At 34.8% G+C, this 26,762-nt stretch overlaps 1 protein-coding gene across 8 annotated transcripts; it reads left to right on the plus strand.

The window, feature by feature from the left end:
• Positions 1-2,015: 2,015 nt before the first annotated feature.
• On the plus strand, positions 2,016-21,276 carry LOC118064447 (myeloid zinc finger 1-like). Of its 8 annotated transcripts, none has more exons than XM_035079046.1 (4): positions 2,016-2,125; positions 3,099-3,293; positions 17,786-18,916; positions 19,599-21,276. In XM_035079046.1, exons 3-4 carry the CDS (start codon positions 17,821-17,823, stop codon positions 20,618-20,620), a joined length of 2,118 nt encoding a protein of 705 aa, XP_034934937.1. In that variant the 5' UTR covers positions 2,016-2,125; positions 3,099-3,293; positions 17,786-17,820; the 3' UTR covers positions 20,621-21,276. The 8 variants fall into 8 exon arrangements, with proteins under 8 accessions (XP_034934937.1, XP_034934938.1, XP_034934939.1 ...); XM_035079047.1 differs by lacking the exon at positions 2,016-2,125 and adding an exon at positions 2,525-2,560; XM_035079044.1 differs by lacking the exons at positions 2,016-2,125; positions 3,099-3,293 and adding exons at positions 14,622-15,422; positions 16,969-17,068.
• Positions 21,277-26,762: the final 5,486 nt, after the last annotated feature.

The raw sequence follows: 26,762 nt of genomic DNA on the forward strand, positions 1-26,762 counted from the left end.
CATTACGGTAGGGGTGGCATTGCCACAAACCAAACCTCTACCTCTCGTCCCCTATATTCAACCCCCGTACTTTCGTCTTATCCGCGCCTATACGAAATCCCGTCCACTATATGCTCCCTCAGTGGCCGTGTCTGTGTAAGTTTTTACTTGCACAAATGTACGTACACCAGACGTCGAACAAGGCGTCCCGACGTTGCTGCGAACCCTGCAGGTCTCTTCCCTTGTCCCCGCTTACCGCTTCTGGGGTAAAAGTATGAAAAGAGTGGGGTGGATCGATTTTTACTGGGGCAACTGCCCCCCATGCACCCTCCTCCTGCATTCGTCTACCTCCTATTCCTCTTTCCTCTTTTCACTTCTTTCTCTTTGCTGCTTTTTACCTTCACACACCCTCTGTGCTCTTGATTCGCCTTCTCTCTTGTACCACCCGCCTCAGCAGTTATACAGCCTGGTACCCTGTCCCGTTTGTCCTAATGCACCATCTCAAAGTCTAACTCTTCACAAGGATACTCTCTAACATCCTTCAATCACTCGTCCTCATTCTTATAATCTCTACATATATGTCAATCATTATCATTCAATTAAAAACAATTTTTAATCCATGAATCATACAATATGAAATCTGTATTGAAAAATAATTCTGTTATGAAATGTTCTTTTTCTGAAAGACAATAGGCAAAAAGATGGAATGAAAGTGAGATGGGTTTTATAAGCAACCTGAGAGATGGGGTCAGGGGCATAGCAGAGGACAAGTTTGTTGTTATATCCAAAGAGTGAAGGAACTCTGTTGGAACAATGCAAGAAAGTGTGATAAAAGAAAGAAAATGCTTAGAGAAGAAAAAGGAATAAAAACGGGGTGCGGTTATGGAATTCAGGGGCGCTTCAACTTGTTTTTGCTTCTTTCGTCCAAGTAAGAATCGCATCGTACAGCGGCCAACTGGTCTGAATGGACCCAACGGTAGTCGCTTACCCCACTAGTGCCCTACTCTACTCTTCTTCCTCATCTTATTTTCTTTCCACCTTCACTCCTTTTTCTTTTGCCCTCCATAGCTCGTTCACTTGTTCTCCTCCAACACCTCCTCAACTTGTCTTGACACTTCCTTATGTCAGTGTTACAATTGTGTCTTATTTTTTCCACTTATTATCTTGTTCTTTTTTCTTTCTGCTGCATATTTTACTTTCTGTTGGATTATTTTGATCTTTACTAACCACTCTATCATAAAAACAATCATTTCATGTAAGATAATTCGGTTTTTTTTCTTTCTACAGATCAATTGAGTTATTGGAATATTATTAGATGATAAATGAAGCTATCATCATACATGTAATCTTCAAGTTAATACAAAGTATTCATCGATTATACAACACATATTATTTTCAAATAATCATTGTGACATACAATAGTAACAACAAAGGAACTTATAGCTTTTTCCAGCCACTCATCTGTATCTCAAATTATTCCACCTGGCCGAAAGTTTTCCAGTTTGACACACAATCATGTGTTGAAGCGAGAACTCATAATAATAACGATCCCCCAAGACCATTTATTAGGTTGTATCGTCTCTATATACATTATATAAACATATGGCTCATTGATTCTGCTTTTTTTTTTCGTTCTGTCTATTACAATATATTAATTATCTATTTATACTTTAATCTATCCTTTATGTAATTCATTTACACTCTATTGATTGATGATATTATTTCTTAAACTAGTATACTGTAATGTGTTATTTATATTTTCAACTGAATGATAAATTTCTCTATTAAGTAATTTTTCCATAGAGTATACTTCATTTAATTCGCCATAAAAGCTTGTCACCTTTTTTTTAATTATTTTGTAATGCTCTTTATTTAACATGAAATTTATGAAAAAAAATCATCAGGTTTCATAGATGCATTTTAAATTTATTTTTTGTTATTTTTAAAAATAAAAATATTGATGCTTAATTAATTATCACTTATTTTGATGTAATAAGAGTAATTATATGAAATGCAAATATTTGATAGATACAATTTGCCCGGATTGAAGAAACTTTGGAGAAGTTGAAGTACAGAAGAATTGATCTTGAAGAAGAAACTTGACGAGTCCAGTGGAATATATGTTATATGTGTTTGATATTCTGAAGTAAGTAAAGAAGATGCTACAAAAGTACATAAAATATATATATATAGTATATACAGTGATACATGTGTATATAGATATGTACAACTAGAGGAAAGGACTTGGCGTCATCGAAGTCTGCAGTTGCACTCAGCAAGAACAGATACACGTTGACTTTTCTCCGATCTCTTCTCTTGTACTCTCCTCTCTTGCTCTCGAGCGGGCGGTAAACAAAAACTCGGGTGCAGCGTTGTCGGATCTTCCCGCTCCTCATCGACTTCACCTCCCATTGGCTACTGGATTTTTCTTTCTATTTTCTTTTACCTCTTCCAACCTCAGTGACCTCCCTCTTTTTCTTTCTCTTTCTCTCTGTCGATTCGAAGGCCCACGAAACGACAAGCATCGAAACGACTCTGGGGCAAAACGAACGAATGCAGGGGAAAGAAGAGGGTGAAAGAGGTGCATAGGAATTCTCTTGTCCCCTCATGAGACTAGGCAACATCCCCTCCTCCCCCACTACTATCTTTCACCAAGCAACCAAGTTGCGTTTCATCCATGCACCTTCTATTCGTGACTCCCCTCGTTTGTCGTGTTTCCTCCATCACCCCTTTCGCCAACTCCCAACCAATTCACCATCATTTTTTCCCCTCTTTCATGCTCCTGCGAATGCTGTGAGAGTCAACAGCAAGTAAGAGAAAAACACGCGAGAATCATCTAAACTTTACTCCTCGTTTGCTTCTCGATGGTTGTGGTACTGCTGTTCAGTCCTCATCCTCTTTCTCTCTTTTTATGTCAACAATTATTCACTCATTTCCTTAGCCTACTAATGTTCCGTATAAATACCTTAATATGGATTTCATTGAACCACTCGACATTATTGATGTCTGATCTTATCGTCCGTTACTACTAATTCCGTTGACTTGTACTACTGTATCATTAGAAAAAAGGAAATAATTTTTTTATTTAGATAATTAAAGTCATACAATTTGCTGTACAGATGGATGAACAACCAGCGAATGGATCAAAAGAATCAAGATTGCTAGAGCCATCTCGCGATATTCGTGAGATTGACCATCGAGTGAGAAAATAAAAAAGCAGTATGGCTGAAGCTGCGAGCAGACAAAATGTGTAGTTTGTTATAACTAATCAGGCGTAACGAGGAGTCCCAATGCAAGACAATTATAATAATCAGGTAATTAAATGTTTTATTAAATATTTTATAAATCAATATATTGATATTATATGATAAGAAAGTAGTTAAAATGTAATAAAGATTGCTAAAAAGTATTGTATGACACGGAAATGAGAGGTTAACCAAAAGTAGTATCTACATCACATACTAAACGGCTTGAGAATTCACACGGGACATAGTATATACATATATAGTTTCTCCATGCGAAGGCTAACAGCACGATAGCTAGTATGTATAACTTTGAAATTGGTTTACGCCTCTTGTTTTACCTATTCTGTTTGCCAAGCTATGACCCAAAACTCTCTTCCCTTTGCTCACTCTCTCAAAGTCTTGTATCACTTTTCTCACTCACTCCCTTTCTCTTTTTAACCCCCTCTCAAACCATGTGCCATAAGCTGACTCCATGCAACTATTGCGTCGACCTGTTGCGCTTCATTCATTTTAGTACTGATTCACTACCTGACCCGTCCCTTGGATGACGCGTTTACCCGCGCGAAACTGCAAAACTTTCGATACTAACAGCTCTCTACCCCCGCGTCCCGTAGTCGTAAAGGCAAACTCTGTTTCGTATATAATACTATGCTAGATATACACACACTCTATTCAATCCTCAACTTCACGTATTGTTTTCAAATCTTATAAAAGTAAAATTGATTAAAATCACATCAAATAATAGCCAATAAAACAATTATTGTAAATGGCGTTATAAAGTATTTAAAAAATGCATTAGAGAGAGGGAGAGAGAGAGAGAAAAAAAAAGAAAGAACGAGGAAGTTGTACAACTGTGATTTGGGGCAACAGGTGTACACGATATACTTGCGTATGGATAATAATGTTACACACGCGTGTTTTACTCGATGCATTGCATCCATTGAACGCGTAGATGGCTCTGCCAACATCATCACCACTAAAAGCCAAGCACCCGCACTAAATTGGTGTTATTAAATTTACATATCCAAAGAGAACGTGTGAATTAAGCTATTTGTTTGCTAATTTTATGTCGACCCTAGTACTTTAGTAAAATACCCCAGTTTGATTCAGTATTCTACTACTCGGAGAAAAGCGCGCCAAATCATCCGATCATGGTATGCACTTATTTCCGCTTCTTCAAGAGAACAAACTGCAACAAAGACACACTATCGGATAATTAAAACTCAACGTGAATAAAAATAGTTTGGCTTAATGCCATCGTGTTATCATTTGTTTCAATTTCTATTTTAGCCTGATGACGAGTGCCTTTATCCAAATCGCCAGATTTTACTTCTCTATGTACAATTAAACATTTAGCTTAATCAAATTAACAAAGATTCATTATAAAATAATTGAATCTTATTTTATTTTAAACCATTCATTGATGTATATAGCATTTATTAAAGTGATAGAAATTTTTATTTGAATGTATTTTGTAAAAGTTATTCAAAAAAGATCCAATTAAAAATATATAAAAACACATTGATTTTCCAACAAAACTTGTATTAAAAATCACGTATAGAATAAAATAATTATATAAACGAATAAAAAAAAAAAAAAGGATGTAAATTGATGAAAATATTTGAATAGAATTAAAGATAAAAATTTGATTGAATTTTAAATACCAAAGTTTATTCGGCTGTGACCACAAACGGTACATTTACGCTACACTGCAGATAATTACTTGTCAATTATTTGTACGATTGCATTTATTTGAATATAAATACATTTAAATGTAAATCTTCTTATTAGTTAAATAGATACAATAAGATGAAGGGAAAAAAATGGAATATAGTAGATAATGAATTCTGAAGGAGAATGAGAAAGTAGCACGATTTTGTGCGCGAATGATTAGCTGTGATTTTCTCATGAAAAAAAAGGGAGCTGTAAAAAAAGGAAAAATGAAAAATTTGTAATGAATCAAGCGGAGAATGAGAAATAGCGAAATAGCAATTCGGAGCAAATTATTTGCAGGCATATGAGCTGCTGTTATTCCGTTGGTATTATAAGCTAGGCAGTGAGGTGCGGCCTATAGAATATTCCTATAAAGAGAGAAAGAGTGAGAGAGGAAAGAGTTAGAGGGAAAAAGAGAAGTCAACATCACTAAGCGATGGATGATGGCAGTGAGCTTGACCGAGTGGCGCTTGGCGAGGCCGGCCGACGCCCTTCCTCGTCTCCTCCCCTTCGTTCACTGCCACTAGACTCTCTTTCTCCCTCACCCCCCGACGCTCGTCTTTTTTACGCAACTTGTGCTGCCCCTCTCTAGTTTCTCTCCCGTGCACCGAGCAATTCTCCCTCTTTCCCTCTTCCGCCTTCGAAGCTACCACACCTGCATAGATTTTTCTATTCGCGATCGCGAGTACCCAGGCAGCTGCGCCCGCCCGATGCTAATACCTACCCGAGGCAAGGCTCCTCTTTCTCTCCCTCTTTCTCTTTCCGCTCTCCGGATTCGCCTCCCGTTTTTTCACTTCGGTAAAATCACGTGCTAATCGAATGCACTGGACTATGTGCTCCTTCTATTTTACTGCAACTTTACCCGACTTCTAATGAGTTTTCTTTCATTTATTTTTTATTTATTTTTTTTTACTATTTATCTATATAAGTAAATCATAAATATGTGTAATTTACATTATGTTGATATTTTTAAGTAAATTTTTACTCCAAAAATATACTAAAGTATGATCGATAATAATATCATTCGAGAGTTTAGGAATATTTAATATTATTGTAAAGTGGAATCAAACCAATATCATGTTGTACAACATTTGATAGGTCATCCATGCAGTTGTTTGATTCACAGTAAAAACATTCATGGTATCTAGATTGAAATATCCTACTTTGTCGATAATTGTAGCATAATTTTTTTTTAACATAATAGTAATTTGAAATATTTTATCACAACAGTAATCATTGAAAATAATATACAGAGAATGTGCTTATTCAACTTGCAATACTATTTAAGTAATTCAATGGCAGTTACGAGTTTATCGTGATATACACATCAATAGCACATATATATATATATATATCAGTAAAATGATCCGCTCACAAGTATTCAGACAAAGAGAAAGATATTACGATCTCCTTTAGACTTCAAGTACCATCTCTCAAGTTCCTCTTCAAGGTACGGAGAGTGTAATAAAAAGTAACTAAAAAGGAAAAATAGTAAAGAACATGAAATAAAAAAAATTGACAGTTTACGAGTGACTACACCACTTATTTCTTTAGATCAACAGGCGTCGTAATGTCGTCTGTTGAACTCCACCTTCGATTTATTGAAGACGAATTAGACCTACACTGGTGCATTTTTATTCTTATCATTTAAATATGATATATTTTATTTCCATTTCCTTTTGTGAGAATGTTTAGATATTTGTACTCACACTTGATATTTATTTTATTTAACTGATTGACATTAGCATACTCTTTATTAAAATCCACCTCTTGTTGCTTTATTTCATTTTTTTTTTATAGGTCATCTTTGATTCATTATAAAAAATAAATAAATGATAAAAATAAATCTTTATATCTCTTTAGCATAATTTAATTTAGTATGCTAATGCATTTGCAAATTGGCATAATTATTAATATAATCTGAGTATCTGTAAAATAAGATAAATGAAATCTATCGCTTTGACATTTTTTAAAAAATTTTCTCGTTATATTATAAATCATGTATCTAAATAAAATCTTGATAAAAAAATAAATATCATGAAATGAATATTGCATAAAATAGAGTATTTATTTTTTTTTATATACAAAAATAATTAAGTTTTAAAAATTTAATGAATTTTTTTTTTCGCATCTTTAAGCATTTCATTTTTAATTTCTTATCATGCTTTATCTTTTTATAATAAATGAGCACGTCGTTAGGTACGGTTTTAAATGTCTCGCTCATACTCATCTTATTACTTATAAGTTAAGTAGTATCGTGTGTAAAAGAAAATTTTATAATGTATCTAATGACAAATTAACTAAAAGTAAATATCACCGTTGAAAAAATGTAAATAATTCAGAAGTTAATTTTAAAAAGTAACTAAAAAAATTAAATTGAACAATTGATGAAATAATATTGACTTTTTAGGTGATAGGGTGACTAGAACAATAGATGGACATCACCCAGAAGATAGACAAATTGTTAAAACTAAAAGTTACAATGCACTGAAATATTTTTTTTTCCTCTTTTAAAAGTCAATAAATATTTATTTTTTATTTATAATGATTTAATTGAAATTAAATGAATACATTGTATTTGTCAAAACTTGAAATTAACTAAATAATCATTTTGTCAAAAGAAATAACATCAATTAAAAGTAATTTAATGAAATGATTTTATTCAATTTATCTCGGGTGTGAATAAATCAACAAAAAGAAGCTAAAATGAACTCACATAGCAATAATGTATGTGGTTTTTTTGTGAATTTCTTGTCACGCATGACGCTATAAGTTTAGTTGTGGTGCAGGTCGACGTGTACATGACGAATGGAGACAGTTGTTGCATCTCACCCTATGATGACTTTCCTAAGAATATCTTTTCTTGCATACACTTGGTTAAAGTTTTTGAGAATCTTGACCATTTTAAATTATTTATTTGATGAATTTTACAAGTGTAAATATAATGGATGAATAGTTGAAAAATGTAGTGAGACTAGTTTTAGAGCATAATTATATTATATGTACCGCATTCTCGTGTAACCGTTCTTGAATCAGGTGCACTTGATAGAATCTTCATAGGTTTCATTAATTCTCGATCCAATGAAAAGTATGCTATTAATATTGAAAATAGTTGACTTCCTTGTATGCTTTAAATTATAACAAGTGTTAGGAAATGTTGCTCTTGCCTTTCTCGAGAGATTTAGTTCATAAGCTGGTGAGGCTAGATTGCTACTTATCATAACGACATAAGATGTGTAAGATATCGTTTATCCAACTTTCCACAATCATACGCACGCTTTCACAGAGTCTATATGTATGTATATATTTTAATAAACAATTAATTGCAGTCAATCAGCAATTAATAGAGAATCAAAGAATAAAATGAATGAGGATGTATAAATGAGAGAAAAAAAATAAAGACGACTAACAAGATACTTGATGGTAAATCTCGAAATGTTCAACTCGATCATTTGATCGTTCTATTGATAGAGTTATATCAGGAACGCACCTGGAGCCATTTCTTGCACTGAATATCATCAGTGTGAGACGAAAAAACAAGATAGAAAGAGAAGGGAATATTATAATATAAAAGAGGCTTCTGAGTTTCGCGCGGCGCGCCTAACCTAACGGCTTTGTCATTTTTATCGGATTTTATCCATCGAGATGTGGTTGATGCAGCAACGGCGCTTGGATGATCAACTTTGCATGGATAAAAAACCAAAGTAACTAATAAAAAAAATGTAAAAATCCTGACTGCTTTTGCGGCTTCCGTTAACTTACTCGGGAGGAGTTTCAGCAGCAATAGCATCAGCAGCAGCAGGGATCCCTTGAGTTGACTCGGTGATATGTTGAACGAACCGGTTTGTATTCTCTTCAAAAATCATAAGTCCATTTTTTTCGCGCCCTAGAGCTCACGCATGGCCGCACAAACACTTGGCTACAAGTATATATAGTATATAAGCTCAACTTGCGATCCTATGCGATTAATGACTTTGTACTTGCACATAAAAATCAAATGATCGGAAGAGGGCGTGAACATCAAGACGATTGAGTTCCTGGATCGCGTAACGCTTCTCATAAGAACATGGCTTTGAACAGACGTCCTGTAAACCAGTTGGAAGAAAATCACACCTACAAATATCAGGCCTACAAGTAGTTATTTTGACGTCATTACAAGACACGTGAACAAATCAACGCTTTCCATAATTACTAACATTCATTTCCGCTCTTGAGTTTTCTGCATTTGCTTCAGGTAAAATAATACCATACATACTGTTCCACAATTATATTTACATCTATCAGTAGCTACGAATATTCTGACTATTATTTCCATCAACTTTACTCTATTTTATTGTGTCAGTCAGATTTAAATATCATCGTAATTTAATGTCATTCAAAATGATGCTTTTAAATTTTTTCTTAAATTAAGGAAAAAATATATGACTGATAGCAGATATCATTTTATAGGACAAATTTAATAATTTCAATTCAAATAATGACAACACTAACATACATTTTTTTCTTCACTATTATTCACATCTTCTTTCTTCAGTGTCCGTGGTCAAGGCCGTCCAGACAAACGAGTTGCGTTCTTTCAACCACGATTAAAGGCGTCAAATGCAGTCGTTACTACTCTAATAACATTCAACTAAATATATTGCGTGCAACTATACAGCTTTAATCTTTTCTGCTACCGATCAGTGCTCAACCATTTTTTCTTTTCTCCTGTGAACGACGTTATAAGTGGTAGAATAAGGAAAAAAGGAAAGAGATAATGATTCAAGATATACGTCATCGTTGAGAGAAAATTTAGAATTCAAGTGTAGTTATTGAAAAAATGAAAAAATATGTTGACGAGATGTCACATGTACGAATACACATGTATGTATACGTAGTCATTTAATATAATTATTAAACATCGGAGTAACGACTTTATACCATACAAGAAGGAAAAAAAAAAAGGAAATTAGTTAGACTGATAGTGGTTAATATATCATTTATACACAAATACTGTGATAGCTTCAACATATAAACAAGTTGAAAAAAAGGGAAGAACCTTTGACCAACTAAATTCGTGAACATTTACTTTTAACATCAGAAACAGACGTAGCTCTTATATTAATTTTAGCCTACCCATTCTTGAGACTTAGAATGACCCACAAAAGTCTTCAAAGTGCACATGTCAACGTTTCTTTTACATACACTAGTAGCAGTATAAATATACGTTAAAGAAAGTTTTAATTTTAATGCAAAAATATCTTACCAATACTTGTCAAGTATTAAAACATAAAGATGATTTAATTGTAATTTAATAAAAATTATGAGTATTTTTCAATACTTGTAAATTTGTCTTTCAAACTTATAAATGATGATGTTTGTTGTAAAGTAAATGGAAAAAAATAGATAAATGAGTAATCGTGCCCCTTTAAAATGTAATCTTTTCTTTTCTTTACCACTGTTACAATTCCAAACACAATCCTAAGTTTTCATTTCTTTTATTTAACTTTTTTTTTATTCTATTCCTGTTATATTTATTTTTATTCAATTTTTTTTTATCGGAATAAAGTTTGTTGACCTTGCATCGCGCAAAACGCCAAGAATACGACGAAGTAGAGAGACCGAATGAACGAGGAAGAGAGAAAAGAGAAAAGAGGGAGAACATAGACGGCGGTTGCGACGGCTGCGACGACGACGGTAGCGACGGAGGCGGGGGTGAGTGCTCCCTCGTGGCCAGAGGGAAGCGGGGTACATTCCCCGCTGACGGAGTGGGATGAATCGTAGGGCGACGAACTTAGCCCGCGCGAAAACGCCGCGCATCGACCGAATTACTCGACTTTTTTTTCCTTCCGTCTATACCTATTTCTCATTTTATTTTATTTTTTTTATTTTTCTTCATCCTTTTTTTTTCTTTCTTTTTTCCATTTTTTTTTATCCCTCAATTTTTTTTTTGTTCTTTCTTACTTCATTCTTTTTAAAGCTTCACAATTTTATTCCACTCAATTTATCATCGTCATCGCGATACTCGGTAGATATGCAAGGGTTATATAAAATTGATATACACACACGTATGTGTATATAAAGCTCATGAATTCAGTTGAAAATTCAATTTTCATGAACCACTTGGTTCACCATCATCACTCGGTCCACTTTAACACGGCGCAACAAGTGTCATTTTTGATATTTGGCAATACATTGAAAAGCACACGAAAGAGCACAACGTGTGCCACCGTCATTTACACCCTTAATTCATTGGATCGCTGATAGTAAAAAAGGGAAAGTGTGATCAAAAATATCGTATCATTTAACAGGGGTATTTTGGCAAACTATTTTAATTAAATCAATCTCGTGACAGAAATTGATGATAAATGTTATACGTTTAACAATTTAACGTATACATACAATATTGTTAGCATTATTTATTCAACATATCAATGGTAATTTTTCTATTTATTCGAGCGCAGATAATTGAAAATTGGGTCAAAGTTTTATCGAGTAAATAAAGCGATAAATAAAAATAAAGTTAATGAAAAAGTGATTGTTGTAATAAAGTAATTTTTTTTTTGCGATAGATGATGGTTAAATAATGGCGATAGTTTGGATGAAAGAAAGTCCAAGAATCGCGCGTCATTGCTCATGAATTATCGGCGGCAAAGAGGAAACGTGAAGTAAAAAAGTGCAAAAGGAGACGCTCAACGGAGCGAAGCGAGAGCACACGAGGGTGCGTCCGGCATGCTGGCGAAGATCGCGAGACTCACAAGCAAAGCGGGAACATCTCTTACTCTTTCCTTTTAACTTTTCATCTTTGTTACTCTTTTGCTCTCTTGTCCTCCTTTCCTTTTCTTCTGACTTCGCGGTCCAGTCGATCCGGCAAACGAGTCCGTGCGATGCACATTCGTTCGCGTTGCTGCTCGTTAGATATAAATACGTCGCGACAGAGGGCAAGGAACCACGCCTGTAATGCGCTTACTAAGAGTAGTATATATACATATACACGTACTCTTTGCATGGCATCAACTGTCCTGCTTTAGAACAACCTCTTTCCTTCGTTCATGGGGGTTTAGCTGAGAGTCGCTCAACTCGGTGATGGGACGAATGTACGTAGCCAAATATTGCATTTGTCGAGATAAATATAGATCAGTCGTCGTGTACATCTCATGTATAAAACGACCAAAAGTCTCTAACTTAAACTGAACACTCTTAAACTCCGAGCTCTTTCTCTCTTTCTCGCTCTCCCTCTGACACTTTGAGTTTTATCTATAAACGAGTCTCTCGTCGTTACTCTGAACGTTTGCCTGGACCAACGAATTGAACGAAAAAAGGCAGGACTGGTAGAGAAAAGAGAGCAAAAAAATTATGTAAAGCCGCGGACGGGACTTGGGTGAGAGCGTTAGTCCAGGCAGATCCGGATAGGTTGGCGGGAGGGAGGCGTGGTGCGAGTCTCGCGCTCGAATCCGACGGGGAAGAGGTAGAAGGGTTTCCAATGAGCGGCCATTTATCTCCCGGGGCATCCGCCGACGTTTTTCTTCGCTAGTGTATCGATTTTAGGTTTAGGCCATTACACCCCGGTTGCAGGCGTCCATCCTATCAGTGCCCGGCACTTGCAGCTGCGCTCTAAACTCATCTCTTCGATGTACGATATCTTATATATTGGGCAAAAAAATTCTCTGTTGTATGAGTCTACTTTCAAAGGCATAAAACTGTTTATGTTTGTTTACATTGGGCTGTCGACCTTGAGAGAGGGAGTGAGAGTAACTTGGCGAAGAAAGGAGAGAATAATAGGAAGAATGAGATAGAGAAATGTAATCGCGATGGTGCTGGATACTATTGTATATTGAAAGAGACTTTGAAATAAGTCAAGAAGATTCAGTCGACGATTGAGAGAAGTCAAGTTTTGAATTTAGGGCAGTGGTCGTTGCGACTCATCGCGCATCGACTCCTCCTACCCTCCGGCTCTTCTACTCCTGCTTCGGTTTACTCTCGACTACTTGAGAGGTCTAGGCGACACTCGACTCCAAGTTCACTCACCAATAAACTCGTCAAGGTTACATATTGTCTCCTATATCTTTACTGCCAATCTGGTGGTTAACTTGCTGTAAATTTCTTTTTCCAAATGATATAACACATAATTATCTCCGTACAATCGATCCAAAAATAGTTTCGCAACTTTGAAAATGTTTCGCAGATCTTTCATATTCCATTGATAATTGTTCTTTATATAATATTCATTTTCCAAAATCATGATGAGACAATGAATATCATTTTAGTTTTACCAGTAGTTACAGCAGTTTATAACTGCAACAATCTCTGATACTCAATTGTATTATTTTAAAATCATTTAGGTCATATTAAGAGATAATTGGAAACCATTATATTCCTTTTTGATATTCGTCAATCTTAATATTAAAAAAATATTAATGATAAATAAAGAAAAATAAATAAAATATGATAGAAAGGTTATCAATGCACTAGATAAAATTCATATAAATCTCGAAAAAAATGTATGTAATATTTTTTTTATTTTTTATTTTATGAAAGAGGTCTCAAAATGAATTTTGCCTGTGGTCTGCATAGATGGAAGAATATCTCGATGCATCTGTGGGCACTAGAGTGATGGAAAAAAGTATATTCCACCTTGCCGCAAGGTCGCAACAAACAGCACCATTCACGCAACGTGTATACTTGTCTATACACATACACGCACACATTTAGAGTAATTCGTTGAGAGAGAAGAAAAATGAAATCACTTGTGTAAACAAGTGAGATAGCCAATGTATTTATGTAAAAAAAAGAGAAAGAGAGAGTTTGCATTGCATGTGGGGTGGCCTGGTTGACGAGAGCCGGCGGCTTGTGCGTATACTACTATATGTGAACGCGTGATGATGAGAATGATTCGTTCATGTGTATTATATTCAGTACGACTGCTACTCTGTAAGCCGCGTGCGTTCTCTTATCCTACACAGTGATGGGGATAGAAGTTAGTCTGAGAAAGTGGCGGGAAATACGTGGACCAACAATTTACATACTATCAAATAAAAGTAGATATAAAAAGAAGATTGGTAAAAAGAAAGATGAAAATGCTATAATACAATAAATAAATAATAATTAATGTGAATTGACGTTAATAATGTAATTCAGTAAAAAAAAAAATGTTTTTTGGCTCATATTAGATGCATTATAAATTTTTCTGGACATGTCGTAGGTTCCAACAATTACAGGTACGTTCTTTCTAGCAATTTTTTTTCTTCTTCTGTTCTCTTCTTTTTTTTTAAACGAGTGATATTGATTTGGGAGAGGCTTCGTACTCGTGGCACGAGCGTACCATGTGACTCCGTAGGTAGAATCGGGTAGAGTCGCGGTGCATCAGCGCAGCGCGCATCGAGGGGGCACATCGCGACTGGGAAATCCCTCCCGACCGTCGCAAAATCCCCCACCGTATGTTGCTAGCGCGCAGAGTCGTAAGCTCACAGTATTCCCCGCTTAAAACCACTTCGACTACCGCTTCATCCCCCGTAAAGTGTCTCACTAGCATCCACACCATCATCTGTCCCCCGCTGCAGGTCCTTCTGCGACGCTATGCCTCCCTCCTATTCGAATATTCCTCTCCTATTGTCCCTCTCTTACCCTTATACATTTATACCTATATACAATCACTTGGTGTGTGAATCCCTTCCACTCTGCTCTGGTCCGACGAACACAACTCGTTCGACTTGCTTCTCCTTCTTTTGCCCTCTCATATCACTTTTCGTCTCCCTATCCATTCGCCCATTTTTCTCCTCTCACTCCTGCTGCTCCTCCTCTCCATCGTCTTTCTTTCTCCTACATCTCCTCTTTTCCTCCTGCTATAGCCTCATCCTACAGTCGTCTCTAACTGTTTCTTTCTCTCTTAAATTCTTAGTCGTCATCTCACTCACGCTCGCGTGGCAGCGTAGCCGTTGGCGGTGGCAGCAGCGGCGCGGTGCTTCCATCCCATGTCCAACGTACCAAACCCAATCCAGTCCAGAAATATCCCCACTCTAACTGAATGCCGGCGACGGAAGTGCGGCAACGCCGCGACGAGCGTCTCGGTCTTGGCAAGTACTCAGGGGGCCAGCCGAGTCTACCGAGTTTGTCTACCGGCACGGGTACCAAAAGAGCGGAGATAAGTCGTGAGTTTTGAAACGGCATGCCGAGGCGACGCGTTGCGTGAACTTAAGAAAGAGAGACCGTCGTGGTCGTCGTCGTGATCGTCGTCGACGTCGCGTCGTGTTACCGTCGTCTCTCTCCCGCCTTGACTCCTTTTACCCTCCCGCCTCTTCCTCCCAATTTGCCATCCAACCCCGCGTGCGTGAGACGTCGCACGCAACGTCGTCCAGACATTTTTTTCGGCTCGTGATACCAGTTGCGAATCAAACACGGTGTAAATGGCGCTCTCTGCACAGAATCAGTCAACGTCGTATGTCAACCTCTATTACTCGATCGTCCAGCGCGCGGCGACACGTTATTTTAAGGAATATTACAATTCCGGTGAGTATATCACAAGATAGTATTCATTGTCGCGTGTGACTGTGTATGCGTGTCTATATGTGGGTGTGATGCAATTTTTCGTGACCAGGTACATCCGGTCTTTTTTGCACTCCTATTTTTTTTTATTTCTCTTTTTTGTTGACATTATCACTGATTATTAACACTTCTTTCAATCACTAATTGTACATTACTTCCTACACCCATCAATACATTACTCAATTGAAAAGTTTCATTCTTCCTCTTCCTTTTTCCTTTTTATATCTTCTTCTTTACTAGTTATTTTCGATTAAGTTTGTCTGTCATTTGATTACGCGTTGTTTCGAACTGTCCCGCCATTACCATTTCCCTTATAATGTCTTACACTAACGCCACCGTCGCCGATTCTCGTAGATCGTAGCGACGATAAGGCGCCTATATTGCCGCACTGATGGAACGTTATATGTATCGCCGCGTGCCTTTAATAAATTTTATTTGTAGCAATCCGTTTCGTCAATAGACAACCGCGCTTTTTTTACCGTCGACGGGAGGACCACGTGGTCGTGCACATGCCATCATGATCATTAACTGTTAACGTGATAATATTTCATGATAGTGTTTGTGAACAATTGTGAAAATTTAAATGATTTTATTATAAGCTCAACTATTTAACTGATTACTTACCATTGTCGGACCTATGTCTTGAGAAATTTTCGTGACGATAGTGGGTCATCGGTCAACCAAAATCACACGCGTGTTTATTTATAATCAATGTAAATTCATGCAATCATCATATACAAATTTTTTGATATACATATATACACATTTATATGTATTAATATATAAAATTATATAATTAAAATAATAACCTGTAAAAAATTAATATTAAATATAATTAATTAATTAATTAAATAAAAATAAAATTAAATAAAAAGAATATCAACGCATTATATACATATTTAAATAATGATTATACATGAGACGAGTGGTACATTCGTGCAACAAAGAAAACTTTGTGCGGAGGCACAGTATTTCGTTGTAGTAGTAGTGCTCTTAGTAATTCGCCATGTGGCATTCGAAAATATACATCGTTCTAAGTTATATATTTAGATACAAGAAATGAGAGACAGAGAGAAAGAGAAAGAAGGAGAGAGGAATGAAAGCAGTAGATAAAAAGAGAAGATGTTAGATTACGTGCGTTGAACTTTGTCGCTAGTACAATGTTTTGTGCATAAATTCGTTCATATACACGAATAAAGTAGTTAAATAGGCTGAGCTTGTAAATACCTTTTCCACTGAGATTGATCTATGAAAATAACAATCGATTGTCATTTCATTCAAACGCGTCAATGGGAGGTTGGAGAAAGGAACGGTTGTGTTACGGTCTGGAGAGTAGCTTAACTACACTGTGTGTTATGTCCGTCTGCCTCGGAAAGTACTTATGATTAGAGTACAGTTGGTCATAAAGGCCACGAGAAGGTTACCTTTATATTTTATATTACCACATGTGATACTTATACGGCAAACAAGACATTCGTGTTATAATATAGTGGATGAGTTGTGATTGCAGGAAACAATGTATTATAATCCTCTGTGGTTCATCGACTCATCGGGATAAATGGAAGACATACCTAGAAATAGCAGCCACGATGTATTTGGTAGAATATCAGGTACTTACTAATGAAGAACCGGTTCAAACGTCATTACTTCAAGTATCGTGAGGGAATACCCGCCGGTTACATTTCTCTTTCTTATCTACGTCAATTTCGCGTTTGCAATAATAAAAACATTTTATTAATAAACATCTGTAAACGGAAGAAAAAACTTAACATCGACTTAAACATTAAACTTTAGACGAATACCTTACTCAATTTTACTCATTTTTTTTTTTTCACTATTTATTTTTCCTAAATTTTTATTTTTCAAAAATTTATTTTACAAGGTTGATGAGTGACAACAACGTTATGAGTAAAGAAATAGAAGAATACATGTATATGTGTCTTTTTGTTCGTCTTTATGAATTCATGTAGTGTAGTCTACTTGAGTTTGGTGTTTTACAAAGTCCGTCCGCGATTTATGAATAATTTTTTATACACTGAAATTTTAACAATCCTGTCCTGCTTTGCATTTTCCTTCTTCCGTTTTACTATTTAATTTTTTACTATTTATTTATGATATTTTCTCTGTTGATTCATTTAAAATTATTTATTTATTATTTCATTAACTTTTATTTTTTGTACAAATAATTTTTTACTAATTACTCGCTTATTACTATTATTAATATAATAATAATAATAATCATCATCATTATCATCATTGTCATTATAATATTTATGTAATAATAATTGTCAATTTAATTTTTGTGTTTTGCTTCAAAATAATTGCAGATACTGGCGCGCCATACGTGTTGTACAAGGACAACATGGAGAGACCCCAGGGCCAATGGGCTCCGGGGCCCGGTTCTCTCCAAGATGGTGGAATATATGCACAACAGCAACAACAACAACAGACATCATCATCTTCAGGTAGTCCACAACAGCCTTGCGGTCCACCAGTTGAAGGTGGTGAAACGGGACCACCGCCTTCACTAGCATCTCCCGTTCCGTCGCCATATCCATCAGCACCACCTGAACCTCAAGCACTAACACCACCTGAAGATGATATACAACCAGGTCAATCGACGGCACAGCAACAACAGCAACAGCAACAAGTTCAACAACAAGTACAGCAGCAACAACAGCAACAGCAACAACAGCAGCAGCAGCAACAACAACAACAGCAGCAGCAACAGCAACAACAACAACAGCAACAACAACCGCAACAGCAACCACAACAAGCACAACAAGAGCATTCACCACAACAACAGTTGACACCTCATGAAGTAGAGCGAAATGACTGTTTTCCGGGTGCAGGTGAACTTCAGCAATATCCGCAACATTATTTCAAGGAAACTCGACCGCACCCATCGCCTTCGGTGCCTCCTCATATGCTTACACCAGGCGGATTTTCAGCGCTACACTACCTGAAACAACCGGGTGTGATGCTGACGTCTTTGGGACAAGGTGATGGTGGTGCAAGTCTAGAGGCACATCAATACGCGAGCCCCGGGGCACCGAATATGGCAACTGGTTTACCTGACATTGTCCAGCAGAATGGCAAGTCCTCAAAGGGTGCCAACAGTGATCTTAGATTGTTCAAGTGCTTAACGTGCGGAAAAGATTTTAAACAAAAATCGACTTTGCTTCAACACGAGAGGATCCATACGGACAGTCGGCCGTACGGATGTCCAGAGTGCGGAAAGCGGTTCAGGCAACAGTCGCATCTGACGCAACACCTGCGAATTCACGCGAACGAGAAGCCATACGCTTGCGTTTACTGCGAGCGCACGTTCCGGCAGCGCGCCATCCTCAACCAGCATCTGCGCATCCACTCGGGTGAGAAGCCATACCAATGTCCGGAGTGCGGAAAACACTTCCGTCAGAAGGCGATCCTGAATCAGCACGTCCGCACACACCAAGGCGAGCATTTCTCTCTGCCTCCCCAGACTCCCAGAGGGCGTCCGCCACAACCACACTGACCCATCCACCGCTTATTACTATCGCTGCTGGTCGCTATTACTACTATTACTATGCTACATATTACCATTGCTATTTCACTCGCAGTACCACCGGGAACGCATCATCCCTTCACTCTCTATAATGTGCCAACTACCTTTCGACCCGTATTCCTCTGTTTCACTATCGTCGTCTCCCTTCTCGGAGGTCGGCCCCAAGGTCGAACGTTTTCCGTTTCCGCGAAGAACAAGAGGGTAGTAGTATTTATTGCGGAACGGCTTATCTCTCACTTCTTTTTTCGCACTTGGTTCCTGACGATCGTTATGGGTAGGAACGTTTTTTAATTGCCCAAGTATTATTATCGATTTTGCTGGCCAAAACGCGCTGATTTTATTGTATATGTATACATATATATTAAGAATTTTTATACACACTTATCTATACATTTTATATTCAAAAATATTCTTACATATGTATACATATACATTTTGCTTGTAAATACTTATCCAATTGAATTGCGTTCAATGATAAAAATATTTACCTTCGCAACTAATTTCACGAATGAAAAAAAAAATATTAAAAACATTATCCTACATTGATAAATTAATTATTCTTTCAATTTTAAATAGATTATTGTTTATTTCAGATGTGAGTCCACATTTGATCTTCAAAAATGGTATGACACCAACCCTTTGGCCACAAGACGTACCATTTCCTCCAGAAGAGGGCAAAGAAGAGGTTGCTTCGACGTTTGGCGATACTGATACTCAATCAGGTGCATTCAGTCCATCACCAGACGGCAATTCTATCCAGTATCCGGCTTATTTCAAAGATCCAAAGGGCAATAATCACGCTGTCTTTGGAGCTGGTGGTCCTGGTAGTTTTGGAGCTCTTCAGTACATAAAACAACAGGGTGCTAATGGTGCTGGAAATACTGGTAAAGGTTGTTTACCCGATGTAATACAGCACGGAAGATCAGCAGGCATGCCTCTTTATGTAAGATGTCCGATATGTCAGAAAGAATTTAAACAAAAAAGTACACTTTTACAACACGGCTGTATACACATAGAATCAAGACCATATCCTTGTCCAGAATGTGGTAAAAGATTTAGACAACAATCACATTTGACGCAACACTTGCGTATTCACACCAATGAAAAACCTTACGGTTGTGTTTATTGTGGTCGAAATTTTCGACAAAGAACTATACTTAATCAACACTTGCGTATTCACACAGGGGAAAAACCATACAAGTGCCAGCAATGTGGCAAAGATTTTAGACAAAAAGCAATCTTAGATCAACATACACGTACACATCAAGGTGATCGGCCGTTTTGTTGTCCCATGCCGAACTGTCGTAGACGTTTTGCTACTGAACCAGAAGTGAAGAAACATATCGACAACCATATGAATCCACATGCAAGTAAAGTACGTAGAAATTCAACTGGTGATGCAAAAACACCTGGAACACCAACAGCACTTGGTCCAGTACCAGTACCTCGTGGGCTCACGCCAACGGTTGTTAAGCCCGAGTTATATTTCCCTCAGTGTTACGCACCTGCGTTTAATCATCAACCACCAGTGTCATCATCTCAATTCCCTGGTCAAACCAACGGAGTTGCCGTAACTGGAGAATTTAAGCCGCCGTCGGCTCTACCACCGCAGTGACTAACCGTCCATCCTGCAGCTTATTAGCAAGCAGGAATTCCGCTGAAATTTCAGCGTTGTTTTACACCAACCATTGGAACTGGAGCTTCTAATACATCGTCGCATCTGTGCCAGCCACTACAACAACATTACCCGTGACAATTATCGTGCATTTACTAGCATTTCGTCGTTGATAAGTTTTCTGGTTTGTTTTTTCACTTTATCTTTAATATTAACTATTATATATTTTTTCCTTTTGGATTGTTAGACGTTATTAAGAAGAAATTTTTTAATAATAGCAACCGCGTTGTGAATATCAAATGCGTGTTTTTGATGAAATGTTACCAAGTAACGCATCACTTGCAACCATCGGTATAGTTTAAAGGGATGAATAACATTTTTAAAAGAAAATTAAAAAAAACAGGATTAATTTTTTAAAACCCACAATTGGGTTCCTGTTACTTCCGCTCTATATGTATAGTTAATACAGTTATGGAAAAAAATAATGTTGAAAATGTTCGATTTCGACCAGACTGAAACGATTGTGATACAATATTTAACTTGCCTATGTTTTAAAGAATTGAGAAGTCAAGTTGAGTATGTGAATCTTGCAAAAGAAGAAAGATGCCAAGAAGGACGTCTGTAAATATGTAAAACGTGAATAATTAATGGTGAAAGGTGGAGGAGAATAAGAAAAAATTGGGGTGAGAATGAGAGAGTGGTAGCGAAAGCGAGAACGTGAGAGCGTCGGTGAAGATGGAAGATGGCCGCGAGTGCGAGAAAACGGATGCAAGAAGCGAAAGAGATGAAAGCAAGTGAAGGGAGTGGTCATGAAAGCAGTTGCGAAAGAATGTGCGAACAAAAGTAGAGAGTGTGAGATAGAAAAAAACGCACGTGAAAGACGTAGATATATGAAAAACATAAAAAAATAAACAAACAAACGTATAGGCGGACGGATACCCACACTGTATGCTACGGAATACGAAGATTACACGTCACAACAGATTGACGGTGATACAATGTACGAAGAAAGGTATGACTTTTGTATACTATTACATATTTGAATGTATATTTACATCCATCAGGTATAATTCTATATCTATAGGGTGATATGATATTTTGATTGGTTTTAAATGAGATTGGTGCTGATAATTAGGTAAGCAAAAAAAAGAAGAGAAAGAAGAGGGAATGAAGTCTGAGATGTTATAGGGATTAAATCGTGTATAAGTTTTAATATATATATATTTACATATATACGAAATTGTATATATTCATATATATATATATATATTACATATATAAATAGATACAGTAAAACGGCGTGGCTCAACTCGAAAACCATTTTGCTGTTTGTTCATCAGATTATATTATTATCATCATCACTCGTACATTTCGTGGCAATACTTAAAAATTTTTTAAATTTAAAAAAAGTTTTTATGTACTAAAAATAGTCTTTTAAATTACTATATTAAGACGTGTGATCTCTCTTATCATTGTACATTATAATAATAATTATTATTTTTATTATTATTATTATATTAAGATTATTCTAAATTTATAAGCAAGAATAAGTAACGTTATATTAATTGAAATTATGTTTTACGTATTTTATATAGTCCTATAATTTAGAATTGAGATTGGAGATGATAATTGTATGACCATATTAACTGTGGTCTGTTCGTAGTGCCTCGGAATTGCTGCTCGTGGCAGCGATTTGATTATATTTTAAGAGTGGTATATTATATTTAAAACAAAATATTGCAATCATTATTGGTACTCTTGTACAAGTACTAAAATACCGTGTCATTGAATTGTCACGTTAATCAATTATTAAATTATTAACTATCAATTTGTTATTTAGATAACCGTCAAAATGCAATACTTTGACGATGTGATCGTTTTATCATTTTTATTTTATTTTTATATATCTTTTATTATTTTTATTTTTTTTATTTACCTTTTTTTTAAGTATAGTATTACTTTATCCATTATTTGAAATTAAAATAAGTCATTCGGACTATTTCAGCATATGATATTATGATATATAAATTGACAAAAAAAGTTGAATTATAAATGAAATTTATCATCAACCATATAATAATTATGTAATAAATGATTACAGATTTTTCTGTTCTTAAATTACTGAATTATTCAACCTTACTGTATGGTTACAGTTATCAACTTTTTTTCTATTACATTTTAAATATGAAATATCTTTTTTTTTTTTTTTATAAAATAAAGATTACTTGATTAAACCATTACCCGTTAAAATGAAAACAATAGCTCCTTCCATTTAAGAAACTATACATGTTGCCATTATATGCCATTTATTTGTTGACATAATTTTTAAAGAATTGATTTCATATTGATCGTTGATAATGAATTTTCATACTTTATTATATAAATAACAAAATGTACACATCAATATAACTGTCAAGTCATTTTTATCTTCAGATCACGCGTCATATAACAATTAAGATCATAAAAAAAACTCTACTAATAATCAACTCAATAATTTACGTGACATATTTGAACTATTTTTTTTTTTTTGTTTTGTCATAGGAAAACAAAAAACAAGATTTCACGCACAAAGTCTTTTACAGTACATTTCATTAACGCACGCTCTCTGTTCTTGAAAAATGAGTCACGAGCATAAACTGTATTATTTTGAAATTTTTGCGTTTAAAAATGATACCCAAGTTATTAGTTGCTTAAATATGACAACATTTTACACCAAATACGTACTTATTATTATTTACTAAACTTTCTGCATTTTTACAGTTGTTTCGGAATTAAAAATTCAAAAATAACGAAAAAAAATATCAGTGATAACTTGAATGTCATCATAGAACGTTGATAGTGACTCTTGCCAATAAGTCAGTTTGGTAGACTTAAAAATTTTTTGAAGAATGTGGCCTACATCATAAAAAAAAATACTTAGGATCAATTTTACAATTTTTTTTTTTTTCATCTTAAGTAATCGATTGTTACTGCGGACTTTATTATTAATATTTCTAATAATATTTTAATTTTATCTTATTATTCACGTTTTTATTATTATTATAAATATTACTATTATCATTATTATAATTATAATTATTATTAATTACGTTAAGTTTTAGAAAAATTTTGCAAATCTTGCAATAATTAATTTTTATACTAGAGTTTTTACCTTCATTATTATTATATTGCTACATTTTTATTATTATCGAAAATTACGCTGATTATTATTATTATTATTATTATTATTATTATTATTATTATTATTTTGTATTAAAAATTGTAGATGTCTTTTAGTTATTATTAATAGTATAAATATTATTTTATGTATACCAACAATTTAATCTCGCAGTCACAAAAAGAGAGAATGAAAAATTACGTCATGTGATATTCGAGCGATGTGACAAAATTAAATCATTTTTTTTTAAACAAATAAGCTAATGTGGTATGTTTATCTATTATGGCTATGATCAAGCCTTCTCGATGCTCCGGAAGGTGCTTTTGTATTTTTTTATATATATATCAAACTCGAAATTAACTGTTGCTCTCGTTTATAGCTATTGTGCTTTAAAAACATAGTTTTTAGTTTTTTGTTCCTATACCTGTAAAAAAAAAAATTGTGTATATATACATATATACATACATACACATATAAATATATATATATCTATATATACATTTTAAAATTATTAATGAATGAGTGCAGTAATAAGTGTGTTTAAGAGAGTTAATGAATGAATGTAATAAAAACATAATCTGTTTGAAATAATGAATATCTATTGGGCGTAACATCCCCCTCAGCTATTAAATGCTCAAGATATATTAGGTTAAGTTTATATACATATATCAAATATGTAAATTATTTTTTTCTCTTTATAAGACTCATAGTCTGGGCCTTAAAAGCCTTTGACTAAGCAATGGGATGATGCGTCCAACAGTTTTATTTTAATTTTAAAGAAAAATTTTCAAATAATTCTTTTAAATCTTTTTTTAAAATTGACACTGTTGTGAATGTAAATCATTTGTGTTAATTATTTTTCATATTTTATATCATTAAAAGACGAGAAATGTTTTTCAATTGTACTTATAGCATTATATTTTTTTTCGGCGATGCGCATGGACGCTTCAAAATTGAGCTTTAATTAAAAATTAGCAAAGACAAAGTTTGATAAAGTCATAAAACAAAATAACAAAAATTAAAGCAAAATTAAAACGATCAATAAACAAATTAATTAAAAAAAATTTAGATATTTGAAATATTGCGCGATACATAGGTGCAATAAATTATCTATTATTGGACGACAGTTAAAATACATTGCATCTTGTGACCGTTCCACTGTCGTTGAATTTAAAGTGACCACGGTGCCAAGTAGCTATGTTAGTATGCAATTGAGATGAAATTAATAATTTATTAAATGAAATTTAAGTAACGAATGAATGCGTGATTTTGCCATAAATATTATCTATTCTACTAAGTAATTATAATTTAAAAACAAAAAAACGCAAAAAAATGTTTAATGTAATTTAAACCTATGATTATAGATTTTATTGAGTCACGCAATAATTCGGTGCTTTTGTGATGTCAGATACAAGTCGTGCAAAGGAATAAGATTTCTTCAGTACTAAGTACATACTCTGAACGAAATGTGGAATAAAAGGAAGGATTTATATTAATTTACGTTTTATATAAATATGTTATTTTGTGACTGACGAGTGTCTCGAGTGAGCAAGCTTTAATCTACAATTTAAAAACACTTTTCCCAAAGATCATTAAAAAAAATGAATATCGTTATATACTTTCTCAAGTTACAATATTAAATTATCTATTATTAACGATACATGGATGTCAGTTGTGATTAGAGCTTGCATTGACACCGAGCGTGTTCTGTTTTTTTTTTTCTTATTTTCACTCTTTTTATACGAAATAAAAACATATACAACAATAAAAAAAAAAGACGCAATATTTTTTCGGGTTTTTAATTCATGTGTTGTTTTATTTTATTTTATTATTATTTCATACTTAATTTTATTATTATTATTATGTATTATGCGTTGTTAATGATTTGATTATTTTTAGTGGGGGATAAGTTGATATGTCAAACGAATAAAAGAAGTTCAGATTGAGAATTTGGGCGTCTTATAGTCAGTCGTCTCGCAATTGCTGCTTACTCGCGTCCTGAATCCGGTCAGACCGGTTAAACCGGCGGGACGTTAGATTTTCGCGTGATCGCACTTTCGGTTTCTCAATATATATTTTGCCAAGTCTGACTGAATAACACACACCTGGTTAAAAACATCTTAAACCCACGGGGAATCACACTAAATACCATTAATACAAATCGTTTCTATTCTGAGTATTTATTTTTGTTTATATACTCGTACCTTTTCTACTGTAAGTAGTTACAGATGTTAATGAGCAGACACGATTGAATTATTTATTCTTTCGCCAATATTATATTTAATATGTGATAATAATTTTTTAACAATATCTATAAATACTACTTGAAAGTAAAAATTGAGATAATATATAAATTATGTAAAAAAGTACAGATAAAAAATAGTTATTATATTTAAACAGTGGCGCAGAATATGATTTACATGCTGACATGCATTTTTAGAGTAAACCAATCACTAAAAAAAATTAAATAAACTTATAATTTCATATAAAGTAATAATAAAATTAGGAGAAAGTATGAAAATAAAAATAGATTGACTTCAGTATAAAATGTATTAGTGAAAGAATGCAACGTATTCGTGACATTGTCTGTGGAGAAAAGAGTTTAAAGTCAATCTTTTGCAATATAAGTCCCGAAGCAGGCCCAGAAAGTAGGGGTATCGAGACAGGACTCGTTGATGAAGTACGTGGGTAGGGAGAACGCCCTTGATTCGGACTCGCGGTCGGCGGGGGAGTGGGTCCGTCATGTGGCCTTGAGCCAGCATGTCTCGGTCCTCATCAGTGTTTCTCATTCATCTTAAACATTTCTTACCTGACTTGTCTTTTAGTTGGCATAAAATGCACTGAAATATTTCAATCAATAATTCACGACCAATTGACTCGGGAATTTTTTCACCTGTATGTAGAAAATATAATTAAAAGTTAAAAATGTTTTTATAATGTCATTTACAAATTGATACGAGAAAGTGATGGTAATTTTAGTAGATA

The sequence above is a fragment of the Chelonus insularis genome, unplaced genomic scaffold (assembly GCF_013357705.1).
Source record: "Chelonus insularis isolate UGA/USDA-ARS -01 unplaced genomic scaffold, ASM1335770v1 contig_208_pilon, whole genome shotgun sequence".
NCBI classification, from domain to species: domain Eukaryota; kingdom Metazoa; phylum Arthropoda; class Insecta; order Hymenoptera; family Braconidae; genus Chelonus; species Chelonus insularis.

Coding starts and splice junctions, on each gene's coding strand:
- LOC118064447 (XM_035079041.1), top strand. CDS start 15,320: ATGGCGCTCTCTGCACAGAATCAGTCAACGTCGTATGTCAACCTCTAT. Junction 15,423..17,785: donor TAAGGAATATTACAATTCCG/GTGAGTATATCA, acceptor AAATAATTGCAG/ATACTGGCGCGCCATACGTG. Junction 18,917..19,598: donor GCACGTCCGCACACACCAAG/GCGAGCATTTCT, acceptor TGTTTATTTCAG/ATGTGAGTCCACATTTGATC.